Below are 23,966 nucleotides of genomic sequence, written 5' to 3'. Positions count from 1 at the left end.
CTTCTGGTTTTCTGAAGGAGTGTACACCTCAGGTTTAAAAATGCACACACTTGGTTTGTGGGCAGGACTTTTTCTTGCACTTCCTTTTACCGCAAAGGAGTCAATATATTTGTAGAGCAGTGGCAGTCTGTCACTTACGAGACACAGAATAGGTTTCTACATCCAACAACCAAAAGGTAAGGTTTTTTCCTTTCTACTTACATAATTTTAATAATATCTCTTTCCAAACAATATTTGTATTGCTGTAATTTTATAGTAATTTGAATGTGTATGCAAATTTTACTTATATTCCATATGAGTTAGATTATATAATTAATTTCTATCTTATTTTCTGTTCACAATCATGTTTTCTTTAAAAAGTTATAAAAGTAATACACAGTTAAAGAGGGCAACATTTGAGTGAATTTGAATCCAGTTTGAATTGTAAATACATTTTCTTTAGCAAGCAGACTTTAATTTTGAAGCCACAATTACAGTAAAGAAAGCTTTTGTAATTGTTCAATGTTGTCAGAAAATGTTAGGAATGTCTAAAGCATATTGAAAGAAAACCATGATCTAAATATAGTTGTTATTTTTTTCTGTAAATGAGTTTAGCAGATGTTTCCTGTAGAACTCTGAGATCCACTAAATAGTTTTATTTGAATTTCACTTGTTGTTTGACGACACACATATTTTAAGGTTTAATCCATGGATCAATGCCATTAGACATAAAGTACACAATAAAATAGATCTGGATCATTTCTATTTAATTTGTGAATGTTTTCATAATTGCTATGATAGAAATACCACTAATGGTGCATTTTGAATGCAATGATAAGCAGTCTTTCATCGTAGTGTCAGTCAGAATAAGTTCCACCAAATTTCCTACAGCTTAACTAAACATGTCTTACCCCTTCCACATGACGTAAAAGTCTCTCAATTTAAATTGGTGAACTAAGCTGTGTAGGCCAGGGGTTCACAAAGTTTTTGCAGTCAGGGACCCCTTTAGCTAAAAAAAAAAAATAAAATAAAAATCCACATATGTTCTCAGTACAGATTTTCATTTCAGATATTTGGCTTATTACTCATATAATTAAACAGAACAGAACAGAATGCAGGTCAAACTGTTTTGCAGTTATTAAGTCTTGGATTAAACCCATTTAATTCAAGTGACCGGTCAAACATGTATATCACAAGAACTCAATAATATATATAACTTATAATAATTGTGTTTTGTCATTTTCACCACGGTAACATAAATAAACAACGACGGCCCCTGTGGCTTTTCTTCATGGATAACTGGGTTTACTTGATCTCATGTTGAGAGCCACTGGAGGAAACAAATGACCTCCCCTGTTTCCCATGTCATGTATCAGATGCTGGACAATTAAGAGTGTACAAATTTGTGTAAATAGATTGAACTTCATTGTTATAATCATATTTGTAATATGGTATAACTTAGTATTTACTCACCAGCCCTGATGTACAATAAACTTCTACCTCTCTGACCGTAGTCCATTATTTCCAAAGCTTTATTATAATTATTCTAACGAAAGTACAGTACTTTTGTTTATAATATTTTAGAGTATAGTGTTGTTGAATTCTTGAATCAGAAGGTGTTGATTAATTTTCTATAACAGCACGACTCTGACAGCAGTTCCAGCTGTAACATAAGTGACAGACTGTTATTAATGCGCTCGTTTTAATAGGTTCTTGTTTCTGTAGTAACAGCTTATCACATTTCTCATACACATGTTGTAATATTGTCCACAGTGTCAAGGAGCGTGTCAGGTTAAAAAGATGTTTAAGGCTATAAAAGTACAAATGAATAATAAAATAGAAGGTAAACAAAAAAGTCTTAAAACCCTCTTTTAAGGCAACACAATGATGACAAATGATTGCATATTTGCAGCTGCTGTTATACAATAAGACTATCCATCCAAATATGTAAATTTTACTTTGATCTAAGAATTTTTTTTTTTTTAAGGGAATGAAAAGGCTGTCCTTTTCATTTCCTGTTTTTGGCCTTGATGAATTAAGGAACTGGACTTCCCAGTCTAAAACCACATATATGCCATGTTTATATCTTTATATGTAACTAATGTTTAACTACTCCAGTATCAGACTTATTTGCTTTTCATATTTTATAATTTTATACACATGTAATCACTAGATAATGTTTTGTTGCATATACTGTACTAGTTATTTATATTAAGTAGTAAAGTAAATGTTTCATTTATTATTTTATTTGAAAACTATTACTGACGTCAGATGTGTATCAATTTTGTAGCAGTTTAAGTTGCAGCATGGATCCACAGTCAAAAATACTGCTCTGCTGGATTTGCCTTCAAGGTACAGAATGACATTTACTTGGATTACCTGATGTTTCTATTTATTTCACTCGTTATTAAATACAGCTGGATATTGCAAGTAAAAAAAAAACTCTATATCTCAGCTCACTGATATTTTGATCATCTTCCACAGTGATCTTTGCCTCTGCTTTTTCGGATGTGTGGAAGGCAGAAGTTGTCTCTCCAGTGGAGGCGCTGGTCTCATCTTGTGTCGTGTTGCCCTGTAAGTTTAATTACCCTGGCCTTCAACGTCCTGACTCTCGGCTGAAGGGAATCTGGCACAAAGATCCAAACAAAAATGCACGCATCTATGATGAAGATCCTTTCTTGATTGAGGATAACTTCAAGGGGCGCACAAAGCTAATTGGCCGACTGAGTGAGAAAAACTGCTCATTGGAGATAGATGAAGTGAGAGACCACGACGACGGCCCGTTCTGTTTCAGAGTTGAAATCACAAATATAGAGAAATTCTCTTTTGTGGAGAAGTGTGTGACCATCAATATGAAACGTAAGTTTGGTTTTGAAATTTGAGTTCTCAAAGCATTTCAATAATGATCAGATATATTAAAAAATCTTCTGCCATTAATGGCATATATACACTGCCAGTAAAATGTGTTTGAACATCCTGTAACATGTTTGGTTAAACTTCAAGAAATGGGCTCAAGTATACCATGTTTATCAAGATACTGGAGAATTAGGAAAACTAAAACCATTATATTGGAAATTATAAGTGGTACAAAGAAAGTCACCCAGCCTAAATTTATCTTATGGCTGATATTAACACTCTGTATGGGTCATTTATCTATAGGCTTAGAGTAAAGGGTTCATCTTCCACTTTCCTTTAATAAAACACTAATTTACAGTTTCATTATAATCTGAGTGGGGATAATTAATAAGTCCTTGAAAACAGCACTTTATTTGGGGTTTGATGGAACACTTGTTTATTTTTTTCCTTATTTATTTGCTGATAGTGGGTAAACTGTAATAAAATGTAGGAAAAACTCCACAAAATGTTTGACTGGCAGTGTTTATATTTAGAGAGACATTCACCATATCTCTTATTCAACCCAGGTTTGTTCACTCCAAGAAAGTTTAATGTTGTAGCATCATTAATTTAATAACCTACTGAAAAATATACTTCAATAAAATGATGTGTAATATTTTCCTTCATGAGGAAGTAGGTCCTAATGTAAACAGCTTAATGAAATTTCTTCTCTCCTTAGACTAGAGTACAATAGACAATCAGCCTATTTTATCCTTAATATCATCCTCATATTAATTTAATTTTGAAGTTATTGAGCTTTATTTGATTTAATAGTAATTGCTGTACTGTTGTACTTGGTATACAGCCGAACCTGACAAACCAAATCTGGATCATGAAGAATCCTTCACAGAGGGAACACCTGCTGTCTTTAAGTGTTACGTCAGACACACCTGTCCCACACACCACCCAACTATTGAATGGAATCGTCAAGATGCTAAACCTCGTTTGTCCTATAAGGACAATGGCTTTGGGGTTTGGGAGGTGGAGTCCCTCCTGATCTTCCCTGCCACAGAGAAGGACGATCACACTGACATCACCTGCACTGTCACATTCCACGGCAACAAGAAATCTGCAGTCACTCACAAGATATACATAAAACGTAAGAAAGTTAGGATGTGTGTCCTTCATAAATCATATTTTTCTTAAAATTGGCTCCTCTGAACTGTTCGAAGAATAGAATAAGAATAATTCAAACATCTTTTTTCAACTCCAAAAATACCACTGATACAACTGGCAGTGTTTTTCCAATTAAACATTACATGAGCGTCACTATTTGACTGTTAATATATAATAAATATATATATATATATTCATATTACTTGTACGTTGGTGAATTAATTTCATGTTAATAGGGTCACATGACACTCACATAACCCCTTTATGACAACTGGCAATCCTATTTAAACTTTTATAAGGACTTTTTCAATAGGCTTTTCAATTGACTAATAGGCATCAGTTGAAATAAAGGAATTTTAGTGTCAAGTTGAACTAACTCCTGAGACAAGTGACAAATTTTGTCACAACAATTGTAGCTCAGTGTAACTCTGATATCTCATGTAATGGTAATGATGTGTCATTGCTTGCCAACTGAGGGTAATTTAAACAATGAACAATGGTGAGCATTTTAAAAGACAACGTTAATCTATTCATGTCAGTTTAGGTCAGTTTTCATGAAAATTTTGTGCAGGTGCTGTTAGTTGTTAGAAATTCAACAACATTGATTCAGGAACCAGGAGACTGGTGTTCTTCAGACTCTGATGTTTATTATGGGCTTGAGGAATCTTCAGGTTAGCTTCTTACTAAGTTATATGTAGGACAAATTGGGAATGAGAGGTGGTAAGGGAGACTGGAGATAAAGAGGGAAAAGGCCTGATATGTCTGGGAGTACTGCCACCTTTGACCTCGAAGTATTCAATCACCATGACACGTTCTACCAAAACGTAAGAAATGAGATATACAGCATCTTCAGAAACAGCCTAGGCATAAGTCGTCAATGCATAATATGAAATACATTACATGAATGGACATACACATTAGCAAAAGATCATAGAATTAAAGGCAAATATTTTGAAGCAAATCATTAAAGGCAAATATTTTCTTCATAGCCTTATGAACAGTACCCTTAAGAAAATGCAAAGTGTTTAAGTGCACAACAATGGAACAAACTTCTATAAAGTCATAATTCTTTGCCTTTAAATAACTCAGCATCTTTTTCAGGTGAACAAAATTTCTTTCACATCATTATTCCTGTGGCCGCTGTGCTCGGAACCATCACTGTATTTGGATTGGCATGTTTCTTCGTGACCAAGAGATACAAGTGAGTCTGAATGAAGCTGAAGATTCTATAGTTGTTAAGATGTGCGTAATGTATTTTTGCATGTTGCTGTAATTATATATTTAATGTGTTAATGTTGCATTACTTGTATTTATGCAATTCATGCATCTTAAGGTAATATCAGCTAGGCATTCATTCAATCATCTTTAGTAATTGATTTATCCTGGTCAGAGATAAGGTGGATCCAGAGCCGATCTGGGGAACACTGGGTGTGAGGAGGCAATAAACCCTGGATAGGAGACCAGTCCATCGCATGCCATACACACTCACATGCACCCACACACACACACACACACACACACACACACGCACACACACGCACACACTTATTCACACCTAGTCCTGGTCGCTGTAATACTTTGTGGATTTAATTCTTCTTCTTTTACATCACCATCAGGAAACAGATCCAAGATCTTCAATCTAGAAATCCAAATGGGTAAGTAATTAATAATATTACCATTAGGCCATTCTGTTATTTTTAATAATTTGTTGGCTTGGCTAAGCAAATAATTAAGCGGGTAATAGTTTTTATTGTGTGTGATTTCATTGCTACTCTGGCACTGATGATGACGAATGCTCTGGTGTAAAAAGACAAATTCATTTTCAGTAAATGAGATTAGCAGTGAATATGTTCATAACAGATTAGCTAACACGTGAATTGGGATACTGTACAATTAGGAACAATAGTATTTGCATTTATTTCCAAGAAAAAATAACGAATATACAATTGGACATGCCCTTGCAGAAAACTCTATTCTCTCTAAACCTGACCCAAGTGTCTTAAATTAGTGAGATGTAAGCAAGATATGACATACAGAGTCCTACAGTCTAATTTGGATTAATGAAGGGGAAGATTGTGGTTTTCTCCTTTTCTATATGCTGCTGCTGAAAATAGCCACATGCTTTTAAATTTCCTCTCATGTCATGGTCACACCTATGCACTATGAAGAACTTGTATAAGTTTGTCTGCTAAAAGTTTATGGCAGAGCTGATCTGTTTTTCCAGAGTTTTTATTCATAAAATTCAATTAAATATTTTTTTATGTGCACAATTTTACATGCTTTACACAATATACAGTAACAGTTGATGTATTCTTATTTTTTACATTTGTACAAAGCATGTGGTAAATTAAATGGCCACTAGAAAACAACTAGTAATTAATAAGGGTATGTTGTACTGACATTTTGGCCCTTATATAATTATGCTTATCTTTCTTATCTGTCTATGCTATGCTTCATTCTAACAGTAATGTTTTCAATAATGATGGGAAGCTATTGCATACCATTATGCATGCATTTTACACTTAGATATGGATAAATGCTTGTAGCCTGAGTCATTTGTCATGAACTATACAATTTAAATACTGTTTTTGTCATAGAAGAGTTACTCTAATAATTATTTTTGTATATTACTTCTGCAAATATATACTTTGTGTACCAGAGACTAATCCATAGATCTATCAAATCTCTATTTCCTCTGACTGCACTGCAGTTTCAATGCATGATTTTTCTACAGAAATATAACGTCTCATCTATTCTACTATACACTACAGTGTGGTTTATTATCCTAAAAATAATAGACCGGATTCTTTCTTCTACATAGGGTATGGAGTCGTCTCTCCAGAATGTCGCACAGGTAAGCATGCATTAGCTTGTATATTACTTTTTCCATACCAGTGACAGTAAAGTCATCATATTTAGATGCCATAGTGAATGCTAGAGAAGTACATTTCCTACACATTCTGTAATGACTGATGTGGTTGTTTTACTCCTGTAATCAACAGGGTCAGGTCAGTGGGACATATAAGGACCATGGGAGACAGAGCCTGATTCCCTCAAAACTAATCTAAGTAGACTCATCTGTTGCCTGTTTTTATATACGCACTTCCCCAGAAAGAGATTTAAAATGAACGCTTAGGTTTAATAAGTACATACAATTTAAATACACACATACAATTTAAACACACACACACACACACACACAAAGAGTCATTATTTTGTCATGCGTCTGTCATAGTGTGTTAAGAATATTATTATGGTTATCTTGTGCCATGGCAGTCCTCTCTTATTTTTATTAATGTTGTCTCATGAAATGATTTTTGAAACTTAGCCTTTTAATTTGAAGAAAGTGTAATGTAAATTTGCTTTAACTGAAAGCTTGACTCTCATAATGTCCATCTCATCATGTGCAGTTTTTAGAGACTTGTTTAACAAAAATGCAAATTGAGGAAGATCCACTACCAGGCTGAATGACATCATGACATAATACAGTATAAGCACAGTTGGACATCATTGCTATTCTTTAGGAGTTATAAAGCAGATAGCATCAGCTGTACTCAACTTCGTCCCTTAATTATATGACTTTCATGACTGCTTTTGTTTATTTCTTATAAGTGCTGATAAATTTGTAGGTTCATGAAAACACACACACACACACACCTCAAGAAATAGCGAGGGCATTTTGGTACTTATGAATAAAGTCTTAATATGAAGCACCTGTTACTGTCAAACACTCACTCAAATGTACAAGATCGTTCACTGATATGGTCATATAGTTGGTATCAGAGTTATATCTGATCATTCTGAAATCAGTGCATAACAATATGAACATCTGTTGTTGTTCTTCTTTCGGATGCTCCCTTTAAGGGTCACCACAGCTGATCATTGGTCCCCATATTCGAATTGGCACAGTTTTTACACCAGATGCCCTGCCTGATGCAACCCCAATTTTACCTGGGCTTGGGACTGACACTGGAATTGCACTGTTGTGTGCAACCCTATTGGCTGGGGTTGGTTCCCTGGCTGGGACCCGAACCCAGGTCATGGCAATGAGTGCGCCGTGGCCTATCCACTAGTCCTCCAGGGACCCGATATGAACATCTGCACTACAATCATATTATACATGTTATATATTATGTGTTTATCTGCTTGGTCAGAAGATGTTGATTAATTTTCTATAACAGCATGATTATGACAGCAGTTCCAAGTAGTAGCTGTAAGTGGAAATGTTTATTTAACATTTACAAAGGTGTCAGTGCTTTGTCAATAAGTTTTCCGACATAGGAAAGTGTTCAGGACGGAGGACCAGGGGTAGACAAAGTACTGAAAAAAATTATAGTTAAATGAAAGTATAGATAATGTGTCATAATCTTACTCAATTGAAAGTGGAAATATCCTGCCAAAAGTGTACTTGAGTCAGAGGAAGAAGTTTCTGCATATAAATATACTCAAGTAAATATTTTAAATCAATGGCATTATGTTAATATCATGTTCTCATGCGTAACATAAAGCTTATCACTTATCTAAAACTATTAGAAGGTGATTTTCATTTTGAAGCAATTACACCATTTTGCCTGAAAACATCATTCAATCTTTGCAAGTTTGCTGGTCATATGCATGATGAACACAAAGTACTTTCCTAATAAATTCATCAGAAGTAAATCCTGTAAATACCAAATATTTACCATAAGCTAGGATTTGACTTTCTGCCTAGCCAATTTATGTTATGTTTATGTTTGTATTTATGGAATTAATGCTAGTGTAACCTGGCATTAGCAAAGCATAACCTAGTTAAATATAGCCAGTTAATAATAGAAAATTAGTGAAACTTACCTCAACATGCTTTTTCAAAGTAGATGGAGTCCATGCCTTCTAGGAAGGCGAAGCAGGTTCCTCTCTTTAGACTAGTCATTTCTTTGTCTAGCATATTGAAACATTTACAGAGTTAGGCCAGGGGCACTCATCCTCAAGTTCCACAGTGCATTCCACTGGCTTATCCATCTCCAGATGTACACAGATCGCTGTAGCTTTAACTACACTGTGTTGCGTGAGAAGGTCAGAGAAGATGACTGATTAGTGTGATTCTTGATAGTTTTTTTTCCTACATTGATGAAAGTGATTGGATGCAAAACTGAACCAATTCATTTGATATATAGCACGTAGTCATTGGCTGGATGAGAGAAGAAGCCTTTGAGATTTGTAACAAGTACTTTGGTCAGGTCAGGTCTAAACAGAAATGTAAGGAGAAAAAGTATAAAAATGAAGCACAATTACCCATGTTTTTTCCAACCCTGCAGAGGTTTCTCAGAACGTTGGCAAATCACTGTGGTATGAAAACAGTACTTTGGGGTGGTAACAGTAACTCCATGTAGTGTCAGTCTGCATCAGACTGCCCTGTCACTGATTATCTTCATGTCCTGTTGTGTTTTATTTCTTGCTTGTAGCTTAAGTGAATGGCAGGCAACAGTGTGCCAAAACAGAACAGTGCAAAATACTGACCGATCAGCAGATTGATAATCATACAATCATACAAGGGGTAACAAAGACAATGCATGAAAAAGTGAAGTAGGATTAATAATTTGTCTTTATTTAGTATTCTTAGAACTGTCAAACAGCATCAGTGAAATGCAGCTTTTTTTAATTGTCTTTTTCTGTTCCTTTTTTCTGTTCCTCCTTTATTACAGGAAAACGCAAACATAGCTCTTAACTAAAACTGCACAATGGATTTGTGTTTATTTTCCTTCACCATTTATTTAACATTTTACTCAGAGTACAAATTTAGTAGAATGATTAAAGATAGCATTATCTAAGGCATCATACCAGGGTAAAGTAAAAGCTTTCAAACCACACTTACTTTCACAGGTTGTCCAACATGAAAGTCACGATTATTTATACTGTGGACAGCTATTTTGCGAAGAGGACTGGACCTTCTCTGAGAACATCTTTCAGTGCATAATTTGATGCCTGCTCCTGAAAACCAAATAAAACTCATTCCTATTAACCATGCATGCAAGTACTGGGACAGGAACGCTGGAATTGTTAGCTTGCTAAATTAAACATAATAAAAAGCTAAACCAATACTTAAAATAATACCTTTAATGAATCTAATGAATCTAATTTTATTTTTTTTTTACCCAAACCTGACTGTTTATCCATTACTGCTTTATAGGAGCTATGGAAGAAGGCAAGCGCCTGAAAGGAGTGTTGACACTAAGTAAGTATCTTTATTAGATTAAAAAAATGTTGTGTTGAAGAAACCACAGTTACAGTCCTCTACAAATGACCAATAAAACAGTCAGGTAGACACAACTACAGCTTAAAATTTGTAAGAACAAAAAACTTCTGCTAAAGGAGGCACGATTTCTCAGCTTCATATAGGCTACATATGTACAGAAACGGAAATATCATATTTTGACTTTAATATGTACAGAAACGGAAATATCATATTTTGACTTTAATATGTTTAAATATGTTCTATGATGCTGCTCTGTAGACTTAGATCATATTTACTGTTTACCTAATACTGGCTGTGTAATATTGTTACAATCCAGCAGCTGTAAAAATGTTGTACACAAAATCTGAGTCTTAAAAGCTCTTTTGTTTAAATGATACAGATCACAACGAAATAACCAAACTTCTATGTTTTAAGGTTAAACAACTGTGTAAGTTCCGTGTCAGGAACAACAGAATTCTCAAAACCCCGCTTTCCATCTCCAAAGAGGTAGAGTAGTTTGTATGCATTGTATTATGCTGTATTATTCCATAATATACTATTACTTCATGCCTTGTATCTTACACAGTGGCCCAGTACACATATACCAGGGGTGGACCAATCAGACAAGAAGGTTAAAAATAATAATAATAATAAAACCTCCTCCTTATTGACTTTTGCAAAACAAAACAAAACAAAAGTTTCATTTGGTTATAGTGTGGATGGGTGATGTGATGCAGCTTGATGCTGTAACTCGAGGGTATGGTACTTGTTCAGAATCCCACTGTCCAATGTACTACACCCATCAGCAAAGGTGTGATATGGTTGATGGTAGATATTTACCAGTTGGATTAATTAGCATGTACATGACAGATGATCTTTTCAGAATCAGGTATGTGGAAACCAGAAAAATCCAGCACAAAGCAGCCATCTAAGTCTCCTTCTAAAGTACCAGTCAGTACATTTATGTAAAATTGATTTGGTGCCTTCTGATTTCTTGGGACGGTGGACTTCAAAAAGAATTCTATTTTTAGAGAATAGCAACAACTATGGTCGACTATAAACAGTCGTGAGTGAATGGCTGTTTATAACTTATAACACATTTACATTGTCACGCAGATATTCCATAACTTTTAATGTAACTATAAATAGTTAAAAAGTGTGATGTGTCATTCACTAATAAATGAAAAATGTTAATGACTGGCAAATTGCTGTAGTATAAGCAGAATAAAACACTTTGGGACATGCTATTATGGGAAAATAATCTACTTTTGGGTGGTAACAGCCCTCCGTTTTACATCAGTTCTCATCACACCACCCTAGAGTGGAATGTTTTTTATATAACAGCATAGGTCATCATGTGTTATTCATTACACGTTAGCTACCACTTTTTAGCCTTTGTCCACCCTGATGTACCTATTTATACTATTTATCCCTGCCATTTCCTCTTGCTATGCACAGTGTCTCCTTCTTATGCAATAAATGCAGCTGCTCTCTTTTGTTTTCTCGTGTCATGTTGTCTGATAAGAATTTAATTGTGTTTTGAATGCTTTGTATACAATAAATTTGACTGGAAGTAACTCCATACTCATTAGTTATGTTAATTAATAAATGCCTGGATTCTGATAACTTTCAATTAATGAAATAATAGTACATTTTGTAACACATAGAAATAACAATGTGTTTTTTGTCTGAGGGGAAATTTAAAAAAAAAAAATTAATCACAATCCTTCTTTTTCACTAAATGTTAGTGAAAAAAAAGGCAACAAATCTGGTGGCACATGTGCAGATGTAAGTAATTCTCATCACATATTTCCATTTATTTTTTTCAGTTTACATGATCACTAACCTTTTATTATGGTGTTAATTTCATAGCTTGCCTTATGTCATGTTTCATCCTGAAAAGAATTTAATAAGATAATAGATTTATTAAATAAAAATTGATATTGAAGTAGTTATTATAATAGCACATTTTGGAAATTATTTTCAATAATACTTTGGCATACAAATTTAGACTGCCTTGATTAAATCTTTAGTACTCTGAAGTTTGTGAAGTCTTCATGCCATTTTCATTTCTTCATTTCTTTTCTCTACAGGACTGTGGTGATGATTACATCAACATGGAAGACCTCAATGTGTATGGGAATATCTGATGACAGAAATCCAGGCTATCATCTCTTTTTTAATGTGTTATATTCTTTTTAGGCTTACTGTGTCTTGCTGTTTTAAAATTTCTGTTGTAATGAGAATCCTATTCCTGCTTTGTATGTGGAGTTTGTTAAATGAGGAAGCTGAGTTGAGTCTTCATTTTTTGGCAACGATACAAGGATATTTTGCATATGGGAAAGGTCCACTGAACAGCAGCTTCACCACAGATTGTGCTATTTTTTATTTTTTACATTTCAGTAGATAGGGTTTTAGTTCTTCTTACTGACTGATGATTAATCAATGTTTATGCCCACACACTTGGCCAGTTGCATTATGTACAGTTGATTAGTAACTCTACTAACAATATAAATACTATTGTGTTTTCTTTGTTTTTTTTTTTTGCCTGTGACCATTAAAGTATTAAAAAAGTATTTTATAAACATACTGACTGAACTTTTATTTGTTTTTTATATACTGATTTTTATCCTTTTGTATAATTATTACAATTTAAAAAAAAAAAAACACTGTAAAACAGTTATTCAAGAATATACAGTGAAGTAAACAGGATCCCTACTAGAAGATCCTAATCATTCTGTTAAATTAAATACAAAAAATTATTAATTAATTAAAATGAAAATAGAATCACTTTTATACGCATGCCTTCAAAAAATACTGGTACAGTAATATAACTTAAAGACAAAAGAACATACAGTATATGGAAAAATGCTGAATATCACTTTTTTACTGGCATATATCAATAATATATCAATTTATTCATCTACCTTCAGTATCTGCTTTTATCCTGGTCTATCCAGCCTATTTCAGAAAGTTGGAGGAAACCAGAGAACCTTCAAGAAATGTACATGGACAAGGGGAAAACATGCAAATTTCCACACAGACAGTAACCTGAGCTCAGGATCAAACCAGGGACCCTGGAGCTGGGATAAAAAATAAAATATAATAAAATAAAATAAAATGTATGGTTGTATCCAAGTGTTATTAAAATTTCATTTACAGAGATGATTAATTGATGTCATTCAAAACAAGTTACCAGTGTTATAAATTTACATTAATTAAGATACATTGCATATGTGCCTATGGTTACCCAATCTGCATCCCTTGCCCGATTCGTAATGCGTGTGTGGACCATTGAACCACACATTTGTGTTTAACTATATTAGAGCACATTTTTTTGACATCCCAAAAAGCTCTAGTTTTGTTTCGTAAGTCCAAAGGACATTCTCCCAGAAATCAACATACATTTTAGCAAATTCCAGTCTGGATTTTTATGTTTTTCTTTCAACAATGGTGTTCTCCTGGGTCTTCTTCCATGGAGCCCATTGTTGTTTAAAATGCAACAGATAGTGCCATACCTTGACCTTGGAGTTCAGCTTGAATGGCTTTGGATGTTTTCCTTGGCTCTTTGTCTACCATCCACACAATCCTTCTGATCAACCTGGGGTTGCATTTCTTCTTGCAGCCATGTCCTGGGAGGTTGGCTACAATCCCATGGACCTTATACTTTTTAATAATACTTGCAACTGTAGTCACAGGAACATCAAACTGCTTGGAGATGGTCTTATAGCCTTTGCCTTTAAGACGGCTTTCTACAATTTTCTTTCTGAACTCCTCAGACAACTCTCTCCTTTGCTTTCTCTGCTCCATGTTCAGTGTGGTGCACACAATGATACCAACCTACACAGTGGCGCGTTTTCTCTCTTTAAATAGGCTGATTGGCTGTTACAAAGATTGAAGACACCTGTGGCACTAATTAAGGTTTAAAGTTTGAAACATGATTAGAATGCAGTGATTTCTAATCTTTTTTAGGGGTACCAAGAAATCTGTCCAGGCTGTTTTAGATTATCTTGGTAAAATAAACAGTAAGTCATTTCTCTTCACAATTTTATTGGTTTAATCTATCACATACTATGGGCAGACAGGTATCAGGTCTGGAAGTATTTGGACAATGACAGAGTTTTTGTGATTTTGCCTTTATACACCACAATGGATTTGAAATAAAACAATCAAAATGTGATAGAAGTGTAGACTTTGCTTAAAATGGCTGTAATTCTTAAATGGTAAATGCCATATTTTTGTGGAACCTCTTAAAACAAAGCTGAAAGTCTATACTTCGATCACATCTTGATTGTTTTATTTCAAATCCATTGTGGTGGTGTATAAAGGCAAAATTACAAAAACTCTGTCCAAATACTTCCGGACCTGACTGTATATGAGATTATTGCTTTTAGTTTTAATCACTATTCAGGAGCAGTGAATCATTGTTTCAAAGAACGGTAAGGGTACCAATAATTTTGTCCAAGTATTTACAAGTGTCCAGTTGCCTTTATTGAACAACAAAGTACAAGATCTTAATTAACTTCTAATATGTGTTCTTTAAAATGTTATAGTCAATTGTATTTGGATGACTAATTGGATAACCGTATTTGTTTTGTGAGCAGATGTCATACCCCATGTAGTAGTAGAAATTTCTCCTTAAATGTTCTCTCTTTCTCTCTCACACACACACACACACACACACACACACACACACACACACAGTGAGCTGTAGCTCTCTCTATTTCTGAAATAAGTGAAAAGCGGTGCTTAATATGTTTTTGTTCTTCCTTCCTTTTTACTAACGTTGCTTTTTAAAAGCTATTTTAAAACAGGGCCGAACTGGGACACAATTTCAGGCTGGGAAATCCCACACCCACCCAGGCTATCCTATGCACCAAAATAAATTTAGAAACCACACCTTATTTTTTTCTCTCCAAATTAAATTTATTACACAGCATGACCATCATAATAAAACATTTGCAATTAACCTTGAAGTAAAGCAGATCTTATATCAGATTACATGAGTCTGCACAGAGCATTATACCAAGCATTTATGCCAGAAGTCCAAAGCTGCTATGTCCTCTCTACTTCTCACTCATAAATGTACTCTAACTGCAGAAGAGAGGTTAAACAAAACTTTCAGCTTAGAAGGTCAGCAGATTGCGCAAGACTTTGCTGCTCTCAGCAACTTTATCAATGATGCTGTCAGTGTCAAATCCAACAAGTATCTCCCTCTCAGTGGACATTAACAAGAAAGCCTCAAGGTGCTCCTGATTAATCGAGGTCCTAAGTCTGTTCTTCACAAGCTTCAATGTGGAGAAGCTTCCTTCACAGGCTACTTGTGTCACAGACAACAAAGATTTGTAGCCCAGTCCAATGACACGATAGGCAGTGAGAAGGTTGTATTTAGACAGCAGGATATGGCAACATATGGCAACGTTTTTGCAAGTTGAACAAACAAAATAAACAAACATAATTTTATAATACTTCAGAATTAGTACAATAATGACTACATTATGACAACATATTTAAAAAAATCATAATAAAATGTTATTGCATTTTTATAACATTTTATGATATTTGCAACATTTTTGCACTATAGCTCTTGTCTCCCTGCTCCCTTCCTACCTATATAAAAGAATCTGAATATTTGTCTGCATAAATTCAAATGTAACTTTACAATAAATAGTATTAATGTCTTTTAGCGTATAGTATTTTAAGTGATGATAGTAGGGGCGCTACCGCTAATAAGCTATTTGCTAGTTCAATACTTGCAAAGAAAAACTACAATATTTACAGATAAAGCTGACCTGCACTTGAAGCCCTGAACAGATCAGAAATTTTGCAACACTTCGCTGCTTCTTCTTGAAGCGGTTTCTTTTTCCGTGCCCTTTCCCTTTTCTTTTTCCGGGCCCTCTCCATCCTCGCACGTTTCTTTAACCACTTTGACGGAAATCGAACTGTAACATTGCCAGTCAAAAATAACAGATTTAGATTCATGAATGGATTAATGTTTTTATTATTATTTAGTTGATTATTTGAATGCTGACTTCGGAAATGATCACTTTAGTGCGTGGGCAATAATATAAAATAAATAAAAATAAAAAATAAAATAAAAAAAAAAAGGCTTGCTGGCAGCAGGCCAAATCAGTAGCTCCTGATGGCCAGTCCGGGCCTGTTTTAAAAGCTAGTTTCGATCGACAGTTCCTGAACATTTATTCAGATTTTTTTTTTGGCCATTTAAAAGCAATAACTTAAGGCTGGTAGCAGTGGCAATGTGAGTCTAACCTTGATCAAACATAGGATTCTTATTTACATTTAACTTTATAGTAAGTAGCATGAAATGAATGTCCAGCATAAAAGCCTATATACATATTGGATCTCTAAAAACCAATGCTGTTGTTTGATTGGATAAACAAAGTATTTAATATTCGGTGCTCTAGCAGAGACTTCAAGGTATGATAAAACAGTGTTGGTGTACACAGAAGACAATAAAATCTGCATTTGATTATATGCAGTAGGTCACACAAGTTACTAATTAGACTATTCCAAAATCTTTGTTGGATTGATTCTGGCTGTAAATCATGCCAACACCCATGCCAGTAAAAAAATGGTCGGCTTCAAGAAAATAATCTCCTTACCATATGCCTTTGAATACCCATACATAAGACCTTGTATACTGTCTATGACCTTGAAACCATAATGAAAGCTGTAAGGCTAATGAGATTTACTAGGTGTTGAGCAGCAGCAAACAGAATAATGCCATCCACAGAGTGAATTGTGTGTTGTAGGGAAGTGAGTCATCTTATAAATTTTAAACATGTTGGAAGTCAATGCGGTTTGAAGCCTTCATTTTATTTTTCCACAGCTTAGATGGTGCTATTTCCTCATTCTATCATCCATGTTCTTTATTTACAACAGTGCGTCTATAACATAGATATTCGTCACTAAATTTAACATTCAAATAAACAAATATGCTAACTGTTATTTAAGTTGTGGACTTAACTTACTCCCGTTTTAAATGAGGAACAAAGAAAAAGGAACTGAGAGAGATCATTGAATTAATACCATAAATGTCTATAGCTTTAACTCTTTATTTCTCAGTTATAGAAATGAGTGTGAAGTATATTTAAAGCCTAGCACAGAATGATGAAATTAGTAAAGGGCTGCTAAAGAGCATTTTAATTGAGGTTGCAAATTACCCTTGTGGTACAAATGAGAAGTAAGTCTACTTTTATATGTATATTTTGCCTTGTGTACATACCTAATTAATGATAATTTCTTACAGGAAATTTATAGGAAGAATATACTATAAGTGTATAAATATATTTGTATATATAATATGTGCAATCTTACAAAAAATAAAAAAATATATGAATCCTGCCAAATGCTTTTGGGAGGCAAACTTGCAAAATACAAATCACATGCCTTAGTAAAGGAGTGATAAAAAAAAATAGACAACTATTTTATTTTAACATAGTTATATTCACTCAAGATTGAATGCATTAGGAATGTGAATGTTTTTGTCAGCAGCCCAGGAGTTGTCAAACACTCAACCAACTTTAAGCTTGTAGATTACAAAACAATAAAAAAAAAAGAATGAATTAAACGAATTAAACAAATAAAGTAAACAGGGCAGCACTAAACTCTTCAGAATTATGTTGCCTGAAGCATAAAATGTGATCTCAGTGACTTTGACCATGTCTGAGGCTACAGTGGATACAAGCTCACTTAAACTGGACCACTGAAAATTGGAAAAACATTGCCTAGTCTTTTTCCAATCTTGAACAGTCTCCTTACAGTGTACATGCATGCAAGCATTTCATATATACATACATCTTCAGTAACTGCTCTATCCTGGTCAAAGTTGCAACCTATTTTAATTGGTTCATAAGTTCATAAGTTTTAGGAGGCAAACATACACAATACAAATTACATGCCTTAGTAAAGGAGTGATAAATGGAAAAATATTACCAAATATTGAACGCCTTCAAACTTTCCACTTCCAGTTAAAATTTGACTTTCAGTTTCCGCGTCAGCGTCAGTGTGTGTCTTCCAGGAAACCCCCCTATGATGCTGGTCCATTTCCAGTCTGTGCGTGTGCGTGTGTGTGCGCATGTCTGTGTGTCTGTCTGTCTGTCTGTCTTACTTTCTCAACATTTGGACATCCAGTGGATGGCTGTATCAACAAGTGTACATTTACTTGAAATCGTATATAATATCAAAGTGTTACTAAAAAGCTGGATTTTAAAAGCTGGAGTTAAGCTTAATTAAACTGTCAGTGGCTCCACGCACTCTCCCACTACTGTCCAGCATATAGTATTATGCTAATTGGTGCTACCAGCAATGGATTGAAAATATGCATTTATAAAAACTATTACGTTCCTTTCATTCATTCATTCATTCATTCATTCCAGTAAGAGACAATCTCAGGTTGTTTCAGGATAAGTCATAATTTGTAACATTTGTCAGGTTCAAACAATTGTAGCTGAAAATAATACATTGTCTCTGTTATTTTGTAATGTTGTGGGCAAGCCAGAGTCGTGTATAGCCATTCTACAAGATAAATGTCACATCAACATCAGAATCGGCATCCAACGACTCCCAGTGTACAATACGCCGTACAAACATGGCTGCCAAGGACGACAACGGCCAGCCATCATGAAACTCACGTTCACGTTCACTGGCGTTCTGACTGCACACACCTGGACTCAATTACAATCACTCCCACATTCACAGTATAAAAGGACTCTCAGTTCTCACACACACATTGTGAAGTAAACACTCAGTGTCCTGTACCTGTTGGTGGCAAGCCATTTGTATTTTGCTATCATGTACCTCTGGTGTTGTTCTTGTTTCTGGTTTTTGTCCATAGTCTTGCCTAGTTCATGCTGTTTGATGGTTGCCTGTTTGTTGATTATGACTTTGCCTAACCCTTTGGGTTTGTGTGTGTGCATCTTAAATAAAACCTGTTACCTGCATCTGCATCCATTCCTGCCGCATGATAATAAAATGTCCTGTTTAATGCATGAATAATTGGCAATAGAATTTTTTTTATTTTGCTTTTTCATTTTCATGTTCAATTTGCTGCTTTAAAGAATGTTCTTGGATCTTCTGGTAAATCTTAGATATTTTGGGAAAGGATTTTTTGGAAATCAGACATTGCTTGGGTAATTTGTCCCCTGCACAATAAACTAGCTGATCTTGCAATTCTTAATTGTTCTCTGTGCTCTCAAATTAGAAAGCTCCAACCTAGAAGGTTTCACTCTTACTGTTTCCTCCACTGTTTCTCTCATTTCTCTATTAGACTATCCTGTTCTTATTACTTTAGTAAAAAAAAATTCTGGATATTTTTTTTGACACAGGCTTACTGAAACTAGACAGATTTACAGTAAATGGCAGTCCTTAAATTGCACACTGATGCACCATTTATTTTTTCTTTATTAAGAAAATAATAAAATTAAAAAAAATAAAATTGCTGCCCCTGCTTGTTAACCTCAGTGACTTCTCCCCAACCTCTCAACATCTTCCAGTGGCATCTCCCTAACAGCTCATCACTCCTGCAAATACAGTTTATTAAAAGAATTAAATATGTTAATATACACTCATCATCCACTTTATTAGGAGCACCTGTACACCTGCTTATCCATTCACTTTCTGTACCACTTCCAGAAGACCGCATCAGGTTCCACTCACAAAAACAGGAATCTGAGGCTACAATGGGCACAGGCTCACTCAACCTGGACAGTTGAAGAGTGGAAAAAAACATCGTCTGGTCTTTTTCCACTCTTCAACTGTCCTGTTTTGGTGCTTAAACATTAATTCATCTTCAGTAATTGCTTTATCCTGGTCAGGTTTGCAGTGGTGTTTAATGTTCATAATAGCATAATGCTGAATAGGATAAAGACTGTGATTTTCTATATTTATAAATATTTATATCAATTTACTTACAGTAAATACTAGACTAAGCTTTGCTCTTTTTACTTCTCTGTTATGCTGAAAATTTCCCTGGGCTTAGAAATGCTCGATTAATTATATAAATATGTTTCTCAAATGCTCTTTTGTTCACAGCTACTGTTCCACATAATACACATTTATTAATAAGTCACCAGGAACAGGGATGGTGAACATTAGATAGTGCTTAGAAAGCTATCTAATAATCACACCCTAATGTCTGCATTGTGTGCATGTGGCATATCATATTAACTTCCTTTTTTCTATTTAAAGTTATATTACATTTATTATATTTTGTGGCTGTTTGAAATTGCTTTAATGAAATATGAATATCTAGCATGCCAGTAATAACAATAGTCATATTTTCATAATTATCACAGTAACACACATTAGGGGAGTTACAGTAAATGGCAGTCCTTAAATTGCACAAAGATGCACTGTTTATTCTTTCTTCATATCTGTAATATTGCTTGACAAACCATGACATTTTTAAAAGGAGATTATTGATGCACAGGTGTAGGCTATTAGCCTGCTTGTTAACCTCATGAACTTTTCCCCAGCCTCTCATCACCCCTGCACTCACTGGCCACTTTAATAGGAACCTGTACACCTGCTCATCCATGCAATTATCTAATATATGCCAATCATGTGTCAGTAGCACCATACAGATATAGTCCAAGAGCTTCAGTTAATGTTTACATCAAACATCAGAATGGAGGAAAATGATGGTGATGGGAAAGTGATCTCAATGACTGACTGGCATGTTTTTGGACTCATATGGGCAGATATGTGTATTTTCAGAAACTGCTGATCTCCTGGAATTTTTAGTTTATTTTTCATCTGGTTTCTGTGCTTAATTATTCATTCATTCATTAATTCATTCATTTTCAGTAATTGCTTTATCCTGGACATGGTTGTAGTGGTGCTTAATGTTCATAATAAAATAATGCTGAATAGGATAAAGATATGATTGCCTTTTTCTATATTCATAATAATTTATTTAGATCAATTTACTTCCAGTAAATGCTAGACTAAGCTTTGCTCTTTTTACTTCTTGGTTATGCTTGATTAATGATATAAATATGTTTCTAAAATGCTCTTTCTTGACATCTACTGTTCAACTTCATTTACATTTATTAATAAGTCTCCAGGAACAGGGTTGGTGAACATTAGATAGCCTTCTAATTTCTATCTAATCATCACACCCTAAGATGTGTACTGTGTGCATGTGTCATATAATATTAACTTCTGTTTTTCTAATTAAAATTATAATCTATTTATTATAGCAACACACATTATTATGTTACAGTAAATAGCAGTCCTTTAATTATATACAGATGCACTGTTTATTTTTTTATTTAGATATATTTATTTTTTTATATCTAAAAATTTTTGTAAGATTATTGATGCACAGTTGTAGATCAAGAGCTGTTTCATAACCCGGATCCAAGGTTCAGCATCACCCCTGCTGACACAGTGTAGTAAAATGGTTTAATACATATGTTGACATACACTCACTGGCCACTTTAATAGGAATACCTGAACACCTGCTCATTCATGCAATTGTCCAAACTGCCACTCATGTGTCAATAGCACAATGCACACAAGCATGCAGATGCAGTTCAAGAGCTTCAGTTGATGTTTACATCCAACATCAGAATGGGGATAAAATTGATGAGGATGTCATAAACTGCTGATTTTGTTATTTTTGTCATAATTATCAAGGCAACACACATTACAATAATAATTTCCCAGTGTGTTTCCCAAAGCAGGTAGGTGATCTTCTGTCATCAGGAAATGGCCATTGCAGGATCACAAAATATAGCCGTTAAAAAACAAAAGCAATTATTGAATACAGAAAAGGAACAATAAATTGCTACAGAAGGGGTGTGTGTGCGTGTGTGTGTGTGTGTGTGTGGTCTCACCACACCTGGTCATAACAAGAGGAGATATACTAAATGGAGGTCCTTTAATTGCTTAAATTGAATGTCTTAAATTCTTGATTCTTTTTTTTTTTGTCATATCTGTAACGTGCTTGACAAAGCATGAATGTTTTATTTAATTTGTATGAGTCAGAACAGGTTTAATGGTTGACTACGCTGTGCAGCTGTATGCAGTTAGATAACTGAGATAGAAGTCTCATCCGTTTCCAGATTTAACTAACAGTGTGTTAATTATTTTTATATAACTGAATGCTCGAATCTGATTGGCCAGAAGGTGTGCACGATTGTGGTATATAATAACACGGCTCGGCCAGCAGTTACACAAAGGATAGCTTAATGTCAATGCGCTCGTTCTAATGCGTTATTGTTTCTATAGTAATTGCTCATACAGGGACTTGTAGGCAGACGCTCTAGATAATCTAACACTACTAGGGTCATTCCTACTATTCGGGGGCATTTGAGCCCCCAAGACATAATATGGTATATTCTATTTAAAAACTGGGATTATACTAATTTCTTTAAGCTTGTCTTATATGATTAGCCCCCTCCATCATGGAACACAATGATATGTAACCAGAATTAAATTTAATTTAAAATAATGACCCTGATTTTAGTGCAAGTAGACTAAACTGCCATGTCCCCAATCATGTATGCTCAACTTCGCTTACAAATATAACTAAGAAAATCAAACAAATTCTACACTTTTCATTATTGTTGTACAGCCATATTTATAATATTCCTCCCCAGATGTTGTTTTTAGTTATTAATACATTTTTAATGCTTAAAGTCTTTAAATTAAGTTGCGTCCCTGAGTTGAATGTCCCCCTGTTACTCCGATGGAATCATGAAATCCCTCTGAACGTGCCCCCTGGATGTTCCTCTAGTCACGACTCTCAGGAAGTAGTATATACTTTTGGAGGGAACTCATCTACAAGAAGCAGAGTAAGTATCACTCTTTCAACAACCTTTTTTTCCTACATTTTAGAATAGTGCACTGATGCGGTAAAGCCTGACATGTCCCCTCTGTTATGCTTATTTATAGAGGAAACGACAATTTTTCATAATTTTGACAAATACTGTTAATAATACTGTTAATGTTAAAAATCTTTCTCTGTCATCACCATGTGCTAGCCTGTTGTTCATCACATAAGTAGTAACAGCTGAATTCAGCATAAAATATCACTCCTGTTACTGTCCACCCTGTCACTGTTTTGCTTAGTAACCATTGTATTGTATATATGGTATTGGTATTTCTTATTAATTTGTTGTGCATTCATTTGTTTTACACTTTTAAAGAAGATTAGTTTAAACCAGTGACTTTCTGCTCCATTTCACCTTCAAGGCAGCATGATCCCCCAGCTATCTGGGCCCACCTCAGCCCTGCTTTAGACATGGTGAGGGAGAGATACCCTCTGATCAATCACCTCCATGTCTTCAGTGATGGCCCAGCTACTCAGTACAAACAGAAGGGCAACTTTTACTTTCTATCAAAAGAGCCTTTCAAGAAAGGCTTCAAAGATATTAGCTGGCACTTCTTTGAGGCCAGCCACGGAAAGGACCCTTAAAAGATCAGCTGATAAAATTGTCCATCATGGAGGAGATATTCCCAATGCAGAGGCCATGTTCCACAAGCTAAGGAACATGGGCACTTCAGTGGAACTTCTTCTTTATGGAGAGGGAGATGTTCAGAGAAAAGTGCAGGAAATGATGGATGCCCCTCAGCTTGTGCCAGTCAAAGGAACAAAGGAAAAATCCTTCAAGTCATTAGTATCTCTGAAAAATGTTCCTGGTATTTCTTTTCCGTGCTCAGTGGTTGAAACTGAGGGCCAAATGAGCTGGCTTGCTTTTCTGAAATTGTTGTTCACTGCTGATGTGATGTCTGAGAT

General features: G+C 34.8%; 1 protein-coding gene across 1 annotated transcript; it reads left to right on the top strand.

Annotated features, from left to right (window-relative positions):
* Positions 1-96: 96 nt before the first annotated feature.
* LOC113539359 (sialoadhesin) lies at positions 97-12,751 on the top strand. The gene is made up of 11 exons (XM_053239496.1): positions 97-176; positions 2,270-2,331; positions 2,464-2,838; positions 3,680-3,973; positions 5,092-5,191; positions 5,607-5,645; positions 6,812-6,844; positions 6,993-10,201; positions 10,637-10,708; positions 11,950-11,989; positions 12,295-12,751. The coding sequence occupies exons 2-8, from the start codon at positions 2,286-2,288 to the stop codon at positions 7,036-7,038; spliced, it is 933 nt and encodes a 310-aa protein (XP_053095471.1). The 5' UTR covers positions 97-176; positions 2,270-2,285; the 3' UTR covers positions 7,039-10,201; positions 10,637-10,708; positions 11,950-11,989; positions 12,295-12,751.
* Positions 12,752-23,966: the final 11,215 nt, after the last annotated feature.

This window comes from Pangasianodon hypophthalmus, chromosome 14 (assembly GCF_027358585.1).
Source record: "Pangasianodon hypophthalmus isolate fPanHyp1 chromosome 14, fPanHyp1.pri, whole genome shotgun sequence".
Lineage (NCBI taxonomy): Eukaryota > Metazoa > Chordata > Actinopteri > Siluriformes > Pangasiidae > Pangasianodon > Pangasianodon hypophthalmus.
This window is presented reverse-complemented; position numbering and strand designations above follow the sequence as displayed.